A 14,027-nucleotide genomic window follows, 5' to 3' on the forward strand; every position below is an offset into this window, starting at 1 on the left:
TGTACTTTCGTCAAAAATTCATCTCTCTTCTGGTCCTTTGATCCATTTGCCTATTCCTTCCCCAACACCACAGTATCTTGATTACTACAGCTGTCCAGTAAGTCGGGGTGAAATGAGGTAGCCTGAGCCCTCCAACTTGTTCACTTTCAACGTTGTTTTGCTTATTCTAGATCCTTTCCCATTCCATGTAAATTTTAGAATCACCTTGCTGGTTTCTACAGCAAAAATCCTGTTAGCATTTTGATTGGAATTGCCTCAAATTTGTAGATCAGTCTGGGGAGAGTTGACATCTTCATGATAGTGGGTCATGACCTATCTCTGCATTTATCTAGGTCGTCTTTGATTACTTTCATCACTGTTGTGTACTTTTCAGTGTTCAGATCTTATGCGTGTTTTGTTAGAATTTTTGGTGCTGTTGCAGATGGTACTTTTTTATTTTCCATTTTTAGTTTTTCATCGCTAGTATATAGAAGTACAATTGATTTTTGTATAACTGACCTTGAATTCTGTGATCTTACTAAACTCACTTGTTCCCTTCCTTTGTTGTGGATTCTCTGTGATCTTCTGTGTTGACAACCGTGTTGTTTGTGAATAGAGACAGTTTTCCTCCTTTCTAGCCAGTGTGCTTCTTTTTCTTGCCTAATTGCACTAGCAAGGACCTGCCATGTGATGTAGGATAGGAGTGATGAGAGCCTCCTTTTGTGCCCAGCCCTAGGGCTGAAGCATTCTGCCTTTTACCATGGGTGCGGTGCCAGCTGTAAGCTCTATCAGGTTGAGATCATTGCCTTCTGTTCCCACTCTGCTGAGAGTTTTCATCAGGACTGGAGGCTGAATTTTGTCAAGTGCATTTTCTGCACCATTTGAGATCATGGATGATTGATCTAATGTCGAACCAGCCTTGCATTCCTGGGATAAGCCCACTGGATCCTGCTGTATTACCCTTTTTTATACCTTTTTGGATTCCATTTGCTAAATTTTTAAAGAATTTTTGTCTGCATTCATGAGAGGTATTCCTCTATAGTTGTTGTTGTTGTTTGGTAATATCTTTAACTGGTTTTGGTTTCAGGGGAATGCTTGCCCCATGGAATGAGTTGGGTGTGTTCCCCTCTTCACTTTTTCTGGAAGTGTTTGTGTAGAATAGGCACTCATTTCTCTTTAACGTGAAAAGCATTCTCAGCGCCCCAGGCTGTCCAAAACAGAGACCAGCTCTGGTTTGCCAACCCTTGTCTCTTAAGATAGAAGCAAGGTCACTGTAACTTCCTAAGCTGAAGATTTCCGTATTCTACAAAAGGAGCTGAGTTAAGGCTCTGAAGTCATAAACTTTTATTCAGGAACCACAGGCTGACAGTTGCTTGTGGAAAAGAAGTTTTAGGAACGTTTCAGGGATCCTTGCTTAAGGCCACAGATAATGCTTCTCCCAGAAGTGTCCCCACCCCTGGGACTGACTTCCTGGCCCATTCTGGGGACAGGAATGTTCACCTACAAAATGGGCCTCTGTGCATCTCATGCTGGGTGCTTCTCTTTGAGGCCTGGCATCGTCCTCAGAGGTTCATCATTCGGCATTTGCACTTTGGTGATCTCAGAAAATGAGACCACATTTGGTCATCCATAGGGGCCACAGATTCAAGCCACTCTGCAGGGTCCCACCCTGGCTCGGTCCCCTGAGAGTCGTGTGACCCTGGGTGCCTTTCTCACCCTCGGCCGCATTAGAGAAAAGGAAGCTGGTCCCTGTGTCAGCAGCGCCCCCTTAACAGTACGTGCTCAGGCACGAACGTTAGTTCTTGTCATTGCTCTGGGTGACCACTTCGTAGCCGATAATGACATAATCTCAGTGTCCAGGCTGTCGAGTCCATCAACATGCTGGCATCAAGACATAGACTTTGGGCTTCCCTGGTGGCGCAGTGGTTGAGAGTCCACCTGCCGATGCAGGGGACACGGGTTTGTGCCCCGGTCCGGGAGGATCCCACATGCCGCGGAGCGGCTGGGCCCGTGAGCCATGGCCACTGAGCTTGCGCGTCCGGAGCCTGTGCTCCGCAACGGGAGGGGCCGCGGCTGTGAGAGGCCCGCGTATCACAGGAAAAAAAAAAAAAGACATAGACTTTCATTGTCTTGGGATTCTGTTGTAAGTGGTGCCCTCGGCCCCAGGGAAGCACCTGCAGCAGTTTGAAGGGAGAAAAGCAGCAGGGAGTCGGAGGCCTCAGTCAGGAATTCGTCCATTGAAATCCCCTGTGGACGCTGGCGGAATGACAGCCACTCTGCAGGGGCAGAGCATCTGCACATCAGAGAGATGTTTATTTGGATTTAGTTGGTTTTGTAATATTATGTTTAGTTTATAGAATAGTTTTAATTTAATTATATAAGAGGAATTAGTGGGGTTTCCTTGGTGGTGCAATGGTTGAGAATCCGCCTGTCAACTCAGGGGACACGGGTTCGAGCCCTGGTCCGGGAAGATCCCACATGCCGTGGAGCAACTAAGCCCGTGCGCCACAACTACTGAGCCTGCGCTCTAGAGCCCGCAAGCCACAACTACTGAAGCCCACGTACCACAACTACTGAAGCCCGTGCACCTAGAGCCCGTGCTCCACAACAAGAGAAGCCACCGCAATGAGAAGCCTGCGCGCCGCAACGAAGAGTAGCCCCCGCTCGCCTCAACTAGAGAAAGCCCGTGCGCAGCAACGAAGAGCCAACGCCGCCACACACACAAAAAAAGAATAAATAAAATAAATAAATTTTAAAAATATTTTTTGAAAAAAGAGGAATTAGTGCCTGGTTTTATGTTATGTAGGTTATATTTAAAATAATTTGTCAATGTTGGGAATTCGTGAGAATTTCTTTTTCAAGTTGTCTGTATCTTATTCAAGTTTGAGAAATACTGATAGAAATTACATCTGCATTTACAAATTTTGAGGTGGATGTAATTTTTCCCCTGCCTTGTCCTGTCCCGTTAAAGCAGTGTGCCCGACTTCGCTCACCAGGAATAAGGCTCTGGATGACAGCTGCCCAGCCCAGGGTGGTCTGTGGCTGTAGAGAAAAGCAGGCTGGGGTTCCAGTCTGTGGCCTTCCACTCTCCGTGCTGTGACCCTTGCTTCCCTGCTTGCGATCTCCAGGGAAGGGTGTGCTCTGCGAGAGCCTGCCCTGCTTGGACGGGCAGATGGCAGGGTCCAGCTTCGATGAGGCTGACAGGTGCAGCAGGCCTCTGGTCTGTGTATTTTACAAATAAGAGCATCCTCCTAGCGATTTTTAAATGTTTAAAATAAAATTATGTGAAATACTCATAGTACTTTTTAAAAAATACCAACCTGCAATTTCTAAATGAGATTCTCATTTCCAGGAGTGAGGGATAGATATAATTATTGACTTTTTTGTTTGGCTATTACTTGTTCTAAAGAGACCTGGTAGGGACTTCCCTGGCAGTCCAGTGGTTAAGGTTCCATGCTTCCACTGCAAGGGCTGTGGGTTCAATCCCTGGTTGGGGAACTAAGATTCCACATGCTGCATGGCACAGTCGAAAGGGAGGAAGGAGAAGGAAGGAAGGAAGGAAGGAAGGAAGAAAGAAAGAAAGAAAGAAAGAAAGAAAGGAAGGAAGGAGGGAGGAAGGAAGAAAAGGAAAGAAAGAAAGAAAGCAAGAAAGAAAGAAAGAAAGAAAAAGAAAAGGAAAGAAAGAAAGAAAGAAAGAAAGAAAGAAAGAAAGAAAGAAAGAAAGAAAGAAAGAAAGAAAGAAAAAGAAAGAAAGGAAGGAAGGAAGGAAGGAAGCAAAGAAAGAAAAGAAAGGAAGGAAGAGACCCGGTAGTAGGAGGGTGTCACACGGGAGAAAAGCAGACTTCTGGGGGGTGGGTGGGGGGAGTCCAGCCACAGTCCAAGCCTGTGTTGCGACTGTGGGCTGCCCTCTGGGGCCGATTCTGTCTTCCTCGAGATGCACATACTTCAGGTCACCTGATTGCTGCTGGACCAGAGTGTAGCAAGTGTTTCCTCATTGCCAGAAGCCATGCTGGTGTAACTGGGGGAGAAGCAGAAAGGCCTTTGCTCCCAGGAGCTCACGATCTGAAATGGGGGCAGCTACCGAAGTCAGCAGCCTGTATCTCATCCCAGAGACCACACAGGGTTTGGAACATCGGGATGCAGAAAGGATGGGGTTGGGATTTAAGTAAAGTGGCTGGCGTGCTGCCTGCCGCCTTGCTGCACCCCATGGGCAGGGCTGTTAGTAGCCCATCAGAATGTACGTGTTTGGGAAGGTTTTGAGGGCCGTGGCCCAGAGCCCAGCTGGCCAGATGCACTTCTCCGGTAGATGGGCAGTGGGGACGGGGCTGCCTGGTGTCCATCCTTGCCTTCCAGGTCCTCTGACCCGGCTCTCCAGTTCCTGCACAAGAAGGTCCGAGATGGCCATGCCCCGGGGAGGGTCCCTCAGGTCACTGCCGTCAGCAGTCTGTACCCAGGAGCCTCTCCGGGTTTCCTGAGGACGTCAGGTCGGGGACGCACGGTGGGGAGCGCCCGTAGCCACGCTCCGGACGCCAGGGGGTCTCCCCCTTGTGTCCAGGTAGGATTTTCTACAGCGTTGCCGTGCATGACGTGGACATTGACGTGGACATTGACGTGCACATTGACGTGGACATTGACGTGGACATTGACGTGGACATTGTCAGCGCGTTGCCTGGAGAATCCATGTTTGCCCTGGGGAGCACCCCCTGCCCGGGTGAGAGTGCGGCTTTCCTTGCAAGGTCCTCCCCCCAGCATCTGGGCTGTAGCCCCAGTTGGTGACCCTGTACAGGACGCCACAGCCCCCAGCCCCCCATTTGAGGAGCGAGTAAAGTGATGCGGGACATGATGCATAAAACGGTTTCGAGGGGTCGCGGCTGAGCCGGGTGACCTCACTGAACTCGTCAGCTGCTCCCCAGAGGCTCTGTTAAAAGAGGTGTCGAGCCAGAAGCAGTTCACATCTGTGAACTGAGAGATTCGTTCTTTCAGTAAACGTTCCTCCAGCCCCCGCCGTGAGACAGGCCGTGTGCAGCCTCTGAGGGGGCAGAGGCCCGTGTCCGAGGGAAAGGGCAGCCGGCGGGGCGCGCAGAGGCGCTGTGGGCGGCATCCCGGGCAGGCGGGGGCGGGGGCGGGGGCCGAGGATGCTCTGAAGCCGCGATACGCGCCGCTCGCCCCTGAGCGGGACCCCTTCTGCTGGTCTTCCCCGTGGGCTCCCAGCGAATGCAGTCAGCTGGCTGGTGGCCTGCCGGCAACTGTCTTGCAATCACGTGGGTTCTCTTTTTTTTTTTTTTTTTTTTTTTGCGGTACGCAGGCCTCTCACTGCTGTGGCCTCTCCCGTTGCGGAGCACAGGCTCCGGACGCGCAGGTTCAGCGGCCATGGCTCACGGGCCCAGCTGCTCCGCGGCATGTGGGATCCTCCCGGACCAGGGCACGAACCCGTGTCCCCTGCATCGGCAGGCGGACTCTCAACCACTGCGCCACCAGGGAAGCCCCACGTGGGTTCTCTTCTGTGTGGTCTCAGGGCAGCCCCTCCTTGGGTCTCCCCGGCAGGGTGACCCCACTTCTGACGGCATCTCAGGGCCCCCAAGGGCACAAGAGTGGAAGCAGCTGGGCCTCTCAAGGCTCGGGCCCTGAGCTGGCACGGCACCATTTCCGTGGCGTCCTGTGGGTTGTGGCAGGTCCCAGGGCCGGGGACTGCCTGAGGGTGTGAGTACCCTCGGGCAGTCCCGAGGGAGGTGGGGACATCGGGGCCACCAGTGCAGCGGACGCGCACAGTAAGAGCTGGTCAGACGTCGGAGGGAGGGCGGGAAGAAGGGCCCGGTCAGGGAATGAGGCACCCTGGGGGGCCCAGGCTCAGCTGTGTCACCCTGAACCGCAGGAGATGGGGCAGGGAGGGGGGCCCGAGGGTCAGCCCATGGCTGTGGTCGGGGTCCTGGTCTCTCCAGGCTGCCTGGGAACGTACGTGGTAGGTGACACCCACGAGGCTCACCCGTGTGCGTGTTTGGGCCAGGACTGAAGGTGACGTCTGCTCCCCAGCCGGCTGGCTGAGCAGGTGTGCGGGAGCCGCGCGTGTGGGAGACCAGAGCCCGCCTGGGACAGCACGTCTGGGGCTCCGGCATGGGGGACTTGTCGTGCTGTGTCGCACTGCTGGCTCTCAAGGAGTTCTGTTCTGCTTGGCCCTGAGCTCGATGGCCCGTCTCTCGTCCTGTTGGAGTGAAGCCCGTGAGTCGTCTGTGCTCTTGGCCCTCATCCCCCCTCCATCCTCATGCCACCTAGTTGCCCCGCGGCACGTGAGATCTCAGTTCCCCATCCAGGGATCAAACCCACATCCCCTGCACTGGAAGGCGGATTCTTTACTGCTGGACCACAGGGAAGTCCCCAAAGTTGTTTGTTTGAAATAATCATTGGCACTGCATGTATTTTAGGTGCCATCCTGTAGGTGTCCCTTTAGGGTTGTGTGAATACACCCCGTTGCCTGAAGCGTCATCAGAAATGTTTTAGCTCTGAAGCCTGTGACACGATAGTTACTCCACATTCCTGGGGTCGGGTGAATTTCAGGTGTCCTTGAAGAAAGTGGCTGGGGAGGGAGACCGGATGACCCCGGGGGAGGGATGTGTCAAGAAGAGTCCGTGGGCCTCCCCGGCGCACCAGCCCAGGAGGCCCGTGACCTCTCCATGGCCCCGTGGCCCCAGACAAAGAAGGAATGTCCTGTCCCTGCTTGGGGTCTAGGTTTTCACCCTAACTCTGCTTAAACACACTCTGTCCAAGGGAAGAAGCTCCTGCAGTCACCGGAGAGCTGCTCGTCGGGACACTCCAGGTGGCCGCAGCCTCACAGCAGTCCTGGTGGAGCCGGTCAGCCATGGACCTTCAGCACGAAGCGATCGAGGCCCGTGCAGTCAAGACAGAAGCACCATGAGCCACGGCGCGGCTCGAACACCGGGGCCCTGCCTGAGATCTGACAGCCCGTCCCCACGTACCCGATGCTGGGAGAGATGGGACCTTTGGTGACCTTATCCTTTGGAGACCGAGTGTGTTTCGTTACTGGGGTAACGGGATTGCTTAGGACATGATGTCAGAGCCAGGAGGCAGAGGTTGGCATTGCTGCTCTGTTTGGAGCCTGGGCCTGGTGAGTGAGGGACGCCCTTCCGGCAGGGTCTCCTCCGCAGGGGTCCTGGGAAGAACGCAGGGCAGGAATTGGGCCTCGTGAACTGGCCGGAAGCTGCAGCTCCCGCCCTGAGCAGCTCCTCTTCTGTGTGGTGAGCAAAGCGAAGGCTGGTTCAGCATCTGAGACCGTGTGCCATGCACTCGGGGCTGCAGGTTCCCCTGGGCCCTCGGGGCAGTTGTAGCCGTCTTTAAAAACCAAACCACTTTCTTGAAGCATCTGTGAGTTTGGGCACAATATATAATGCAGCACTATTCTTAGGAAATGTGATACTAAAGAATCATTTTTTTAAATTCTTGCCTGAATATATAGCCTTTCTCTTTGGGTGCCCATGGGGAGAGGAGGGGATGCTGTTTCCTCCCGAGGGGCCGTGGCCTCCTCTGCCCCCTGGTGGCTACTCGGGGCAGTGTCCCCAGAGCCCAGTGCCTTGCAAAGTGCCAGGTCTGCTCTGAACCCAGGTTATCTTTCAAAAATTACACGTCAGCCTATGGGAGATGTTTTTATATATTTGAACGTAAGTGTGTATTTTAAAAGTACCCTAGTTTTTAAAAAAAGGTTTTTTTTCAACAAAGATATTAAAATCGCCTTGTGCTGAACACACTAGCATTACCGTGCTCACCCCTCAAAGGGCTGGTTTCAGGGCCCTGTTGTGATGGCGGTGGCAGTCTCTTTCTAATTAAGCTTCCCGAGTCCTTGTTCCGTCCAGTCCTGAGGTGCTGGCGTCAGTGATGCGGATTCCTGTCACCGCAGTGGGGCGGGGACAGCTCACTGTCACATGAGGTTGTCGGCTCTGGGGAAGGGACTGAGAGGTGCGGGGAGAAGGGGGCATCCAGAGCCCCACCCAGGAAACTGGGGCCAGGGAGGTGGGCGGGGCTCCATCTCGCCTTGTCCTGCTAGGTTTCAGCCCCACGTCTAGAAAGACCCTGGCCTACCTCGAGGTTGAACGGGTTTTGAGAGCCCTCCTTTTGCTGTACCAAGTCCCCAGTCCCTTATTCACAGGTCTGACATCCAGAAACCTGAAGCCTGGAGGGACGGAATGACGCCCGGTGCCCTGGAGCCTGCGCTGGGCTGAACCGAGCTCCTGAGTTTTGCAGAGGAACATGAACTTCAACTCGAAACAACTGGAGGACTGTCTACAGGGACGCCCCGAAGACTTCCTAAAGTCGGACCCGGCCCCTGCTCTTAGGAGGCCTGAGGTGGCTGGGCCGCAGCCAGTCCCGTGAGCTTAGCTGGCGGCGCTCGGACAGAACCGGGTGTCGGTCCTCAGGCTGTCCTTGGACTCGAGTCCCCGCGAGGCACACGGCTCTGAGGCGCAGGGGAGGATGGTGCCTGGGGGTGCATCACACTCACCGAAAACACGGGACAAACCCAGATGGGGCGCCGCTGGGTGTGTGTGTTTGTGTCATGTGTGCTCTCGTCTTTGTATCTGATTCAGTCATAAGTGTCAGTCGTCGGAACATGTGCTTTATTATGTTACAAAACCAAAAATTCCCACCAAAGCACAGCTAAAAAAATACCACATTTTCCTAAGGTTACATTCCCAAGAGAAGGTAATAATATTGTTGGGATAGATCCGTCAATACCGCCTGAAGAAGCATCGCCCGACGTTAACGACAGGGTGGGTGTTTTTTTAAACCTTAAACCGTTAAAGCACTTTAACCGGTGAAACAGAAGCAGGTGTTTGTGTCTGCAAGGCTGGCATGTCCGAGGGGACAGCGACACCGCATTCTTGGTCCCTGCATGTTGGGGACCAGGGCCACTGAAGAAGCCACCCAAACCTGGGCGGGGTGACCGCCCCCAGCAGCCGGGAGGAGCCGGTTGGGACCGGGCAGCTGTGCTCAGCCCGGCCGGCGTCCATGAGGCCCAGCCCAGCCCTCTCCCGGCCGCTTCCCTCCTGCCTCTTCACAGGTTTATCTTCTCGTGATCTTTGAGTTTCGTGCAGCCCGTCTTTGCTCCTGTCGCTGTGCGTGTTCCAACCACGAGGAAGTCCCCATCGGCTCAGTTCTCACGGCCGCTCCACCGTCAGCTCCGGGAGCAAAGGCCCAGGAGCCGCGGGGGCTCATCACGTGGGCCGAAGGGGCGGGGAGCCTGTGCTGGGCCCTCTGGGAGGATGCGTCTCCCCTCCCTCCGGGTTGGGGGTACGCCCGGCCCGTGCCTGCACGTCGCAGCCCCCGGACTTTGGGAGCACCCTGGGGCCCCCGTGGCCTCCCCACCAGCCGATAGGATGAGCCTGAGGGACAGTCCCGGGAGCCCCGGGCACTCAGCTGCTCCTCTGTCAGGTTCGTGGGCCCCAGGGGAGCTGGGGGGAGGGCCTGCAGCTCCCAACGGGGCACGACTCGGGGGCCCAGCGTGTGCCACTGGAGCAAGAGCCGGACACCACGGCAGCGGCTGTGACCCAGGGCTCAGAGCCAGCGCTCTGTGCTTCACCTTCCTTGTCGGGCGGCCTTGTGAGGGTGTCAAGAGGAAACGGGACGGCGCAACGGCCGGTCAGGCGCCGCCAGGGCGTGTGTCCGGGTTGCCGGGCGACCGCAGGCCCCCGGAAGCTGAGCCCGCCCCCCGTCCCCGGGGGCGGTTGGTCTGTTCCCTGTGGCTCTCAGGCCTGGCTGCAGGCGGGGCCTCCTGGGCGCTGAGGACACCCCCTTCCGCCCCCAAGGGGGTCCCCAGGGAGCGCATGGTGGGGGGAGGGGGTGCTACCCTGGACACAGGCACCTGCCTTCGCACAAACGCTTTTTCAAATAAGGAGAGCTGCTGCTCAGTGTTTACGCTCGATGTCCAGGATGAAGCCCTGGTCTGGAGGCCTCCTGCCAGGGGGCCAGGGGCAGAGCCGGCCCTGGGGCTCCGTCCCCTGCTGGCCGGTCCCTGAGCCACTTAGTACAGCTGACACCCCTCTCTCTGCCCAGTGCCCGCCTCCGCAGAGCCTGGGAACCTAACAAGGGAACTGGAACTTGAACACCCAGTCTTGAGAGCTCGGCGTTTGAGTGGACCTGTGTGAGGTCCGCTGCTTCCTAACCTCCCCGGGCCGGGGGCTTGGGGGGTGGTTATAGCAACAGGAAAACCCCCAAAGGGCGACTAGGGCTCCATCTGCACCGCCCCCTGGCCTGGGGGCCTTGGACAGGAGGGCCCAGACCGCAGGACTAACCACAGCGACCCAGGCAGAGTGAGGGACAGAGAGATGCTACGAAAGCAGTAGGCAGCGTCTCAGCGCACGCATTAGTCAGGAGTCCCTTCATCCCGCCTGCCTGGAGCAAGGGGCGTTGCTTCATCCCCTCTTCCACCACCCTCTGTGGTCTTGTTTCCGGCCCTGAAGTTCTCTGGCTACAGCAGCTCAGAAGGCTTCTTGCAGATGGAAATGTCCCCACCAGCTAGGGTGCTGACGCTGTCCCCCCCCAGCCCGCTGACTCCTTGGGGTGTCCCGTAAAGGCCTGGACCCCCTCCACCTGCCTCAGTGCTGTCCCCACGAGGACAGGAGGGCCTCTCCCGCACAGAGCCGGCCTCCCAGGGAGCAGAGTGGGGCCACGGCTGCAGGTGGTGGGCTCTGCCCTCCTATGCCTGCCTCCCGTCCCGCACGCGGAAGCAAGTGACCTACCCCTGCCTGGTATGGACCCCGCCTGGTTTGCCCCTCGGCTTTCTTAGCCCATCTTGTTTACACAGGCCTGGGAAGACGGGCATCCCGCTAGGCTGACCCAACGTGAATGTTAAGAACGAAAGTTAATTTAAAAAAAGGCTCACCCACCATGTAGAAAAGGGCATCATTTTATCAAATATTGACACTTTCCAGTGGTCTGGGGAGCCTGCCGTCCGTGTCTATGCTAAGAGGGCCACTGGAGAGACGGGCTGCAGCCAGCGGCGTTGGCACGGGTGCTGGCTGGAGGCCGCCGACCAGGAGTTTCCTTGCCTCCCCGATTCCAGTGAAACTCTGGTTTTTGTTTGGGGCAGGAAGTGGGAGGTGGCTGCAGTAGGCTTTGCACCAGCGGTCAGGGGTGCAAGGGCAGACTGACCCTCAAGACCAGCAGAGGGACAGCCTCAGGCAGAGATGTGGTCTGGAACCTTGACCCGAGAACAGGAGTGTCTAGGTACAAGCACCGAGCCGGGTTGCTACCCAGAGCCAGAGACATCGGAAAATACTTTTTGGCAGTCGGTCAGCAGAGCCCCAGGAAGGCAAGGCAGGGAGGGGGAGGCCCCCCGGACCCCTGGAGGATGGGTCCTGGGCGCGCAGCTCCGGGAGCTCCTCCTCAGGGGCATCCCCCTGCCCAAGTCCCTTTCCCGGCACAGCCCAGAGGTCCTGCCTCCCAAGGCAGTTGGTGACAAAAAGGAAGCAGACATCCAGCGCGGCTCCCGGGGCTCTCTGCTCTCTGGGTCGGTAGCACCGGGTCGGGGGGCCCTGGATGTGCCGGCCCCACCTCAGTTGGCCTCGCTCTCCGTGAACTCCTCTTTGATGGACTGTTTGCGGGACTTGCAGTCCGGGAGGTCGAAGCCGAAGTCGGCCCACTCGTCGGGCCCCGCACCCCCAGCCGGGCCCCCGCGGTTGGGGATGGTGATGGTGTGGCGCACGCGGAAGTGCACGGCCTCCATGACCCGCTGCCGCTGCAGCTCCCCCGAGCCCCCGATGGCGATGGTGGCCGCGTTGCTGCTGGAGCGGATCAGCTGCTGCGCGCCATAGTCGTGGCTCTGCTTCAGGTCCTGGAGGCCCCTCCAGATGGTCATTCGGTGCTGGTCCGGGATCTTCAGGGCCCCCAGGTCCTGCAAGCGTAGCGCACACGGCCGCCCCTGTCAGAGGGCTCAGCGGCAGGCTCTGCCCTCTCCCCCTCCCGCCAGGGGCTCCGCCTGCCCCCGCACAGCCATCGTGGGACCACCAGGAGGGAGGCGAGGAACCCACACCCCAAGGGCCACCTGTCCGGGCACTGGACGGTGCGGGGGAAGCAGATAGTGCGGTCGGAGGAGGGGCAGTGCTGGGCCTGCCCTGTGCCTGGTGGTCTGGCCGCACTGAATTCTGCCCCAGACAGGTGGCAGGAGAGCTAAGAAGTGACGTGTGGGGACGGGGGGTGGGGGGGTGGGGTGCTGAGGCCACTCCTGGGCCCTGAGCACAGTCAGAGTGACAGATGGAGCTCCCCTCTCCCCGCACGCCGGAACCTAGAGGGCGGGCGCCCCCCCCACCCCCCCCACCCCGGCAAGGGCAGAGCAGATTCTCAGGCTCCTGTCGCCCGCTCCCTCCCCACCCCGCCGGCCAGGCACAGCATCTGCTGGTGAGGCAGGGTTAACATGCACTGAGCTAGCCCAGTAGGGGTTAGCTGCCTGGAACAAGAGGGGTTGTTCCCTAGGGAGGGCATTAGTGGACACACAACAAGGCAGCCCTCTAAGCCACTGGCCCCAGCTCCCTCTGGCAAACCCGCATCTCTGCCCTGTGGCCTTGGCTGGGCACGAGCCTGGACGGGCCTCTGACCCGGAGCCGGCTGCAGAGCAGGGGCTGCGGAGACTCCAGCCCGCTGAGCTGGAGCCCCCCAGGATCCGGCCGACAGCTGTGTCTCCCGGGCTCTGGCTAATAGTCATTACACTCAAGGCAACACCAGGCTACGAGTGCTCGTTGCTGGGACTCCTGTTTAACCTAAAGACAAGCCCTGGCTGTGAGGTCAGGAGTCAGGATGCCAAGGGCGGGGCACTCGTACCCCGCACATCCTGGACCAGACGTTCAGTTGCCGTGCGTGCACGGCAGGCAGTTTGGGCCTCAGCTTCCCCCTGTGTCAATGGCTCTGAGCTAGACCAGCCCCAGGACCCTTCCGGCCTTCGCCTTCTGCACTTCTTCGTGCCTTGGAGACAGCCAGTCCCCCAAATCAAAGGCAGCCGGGTCACAGGAGACAGGACTCAAGTCCAAATGAGGGGCCCCGGCGAGTCCCGTCCAGCCGCATGGAGCCGGATGTCAGCACATAGATCGGGCTGCCGGTGGGAAGGTTTTCTAAATTCTCCAGCCCTCCCTTACACGGGGAGGACAGGACACGGAGGGACTGCCCCAGCAAGGGGAGAAAGCTCCCTGCCCCGCGGACAGGGCCCTGCGCTGGTCTGGGGGTGGGCTCCCTGCACCTGCCCTGCCGGGGCCGTTACCTCTATCGTTAGGTTCTGCAGGTGGTAAATGTTCTGTAACCCCTGGGAGGTGAAATACTCGATGCAGTTTGGACACCCCAAGCCTGTTAAAAAACTGCAGAGAGAATTGGGGAAATAAAGCAGCATTAACTTCTAAGAACCTGGCTGTGCGGCCCGTCTGGGTGGGAACTGGCCACCCCACAGGTCGCCCCTGGCCAGCGGTGGCCGCGGTGCCGGGGACGCGCTCACCGGGGCACAGCCTCCAGGAACCCCTGGCTTTTTTGCTCTCCCTCCGAGCACCTGCTGGATGCTCACTCCCGACATCCCTCTGCCCCTGTCTGTTCTCAAGACGGCAGAGCGTTAGAGCACAGGCTGCGAGGGGCAGCAGGCAGAGACCGCCCCCCGGCTGGGGGCCAGGCGACCAGGAGCCACCAGGGCTGAGGTTAGTGGGTGAGTGGCAGTGGCCGGCAGCGGCCCACGTACCTGACCAGGCTGGGGTCGGCGTGGTAGGGGGGTGGCGGGGTACAGTGGGACCCCGAGACCATGGACTGGGAGCTGGGGCCGCCGTTTATCTCACCGTTGGCTGGCAGGGCGTGGCCGTGGTTGTTGAGTATCCCGGGGCCTGGGTGGGAGGCAGGTGGGACGGTCAGAGGGGGCCGGGCCGGGCGTCCCAGGCTGTGCGGGGCAGGCTCGTAACGCTCGGCCCTCCCCAAGACCGGGAGTGGACAGACGAGACCGTCCGTGGCCGGGCCTCCTGTTCCTGGGCGGGAGCTGCTGGAGGGAGCAGCCGTCGAGAGCCCCGCGTGGCCCTGAGCTG

The 14,027-nt window shown here is 58.0% G+C and overlaps 1 protein-coding gene across 10 annotated transcripts in view; it reads right to left on the reverse strand.

Annotated features, from left to right (window-relative positions):
- Nucleotides 1-10,872: 10,872 nt before the first annotated feature.
- Nucleotides 10,873-14,027, reverse strand: part of TP73 (tumor protein p73) — a 69,296-nt gene continuing 66,141 nt past the window's right edge. For 5 of the 10 annotated variants that reach the window (XM_033844543.2, XM_033844552.2, XM_033844563.2 and 2 more), the window contains 2 exons: nucleotides 13,788-13,832; nucleotides 10,873-11,875 (listed from right to left, as the gene is read on the reverse strand). In XM_033844543.2, the coding sequence (XP_033700434.1) occupies nucleotides 11,205-11,875; nucleotides 13,788-13,832 (716 nt within the window). In that variant the 3' untranslated portion in view covers nucleotides 10,873-11,204. The other 5 variants (XM_033844554.2, XM_033844562.2, XM_033844578.2 and 2 more) reach the window with 4 other exon arrangements.

This window comes from Tursiops truncatus, chromosome 1 (assembly GCF_011762595.2).
Source record: "Tursiops truncatus isolate mTurTru1 chromosome 1, mTurTru1.mat.Y, whole genome shotgun sequence".
NCBI lineage: Eukaryota > Metazoa > Chordata > Mammalia > Artiodactyla > Delphinidae > Tursiops > Tursiops truncatus.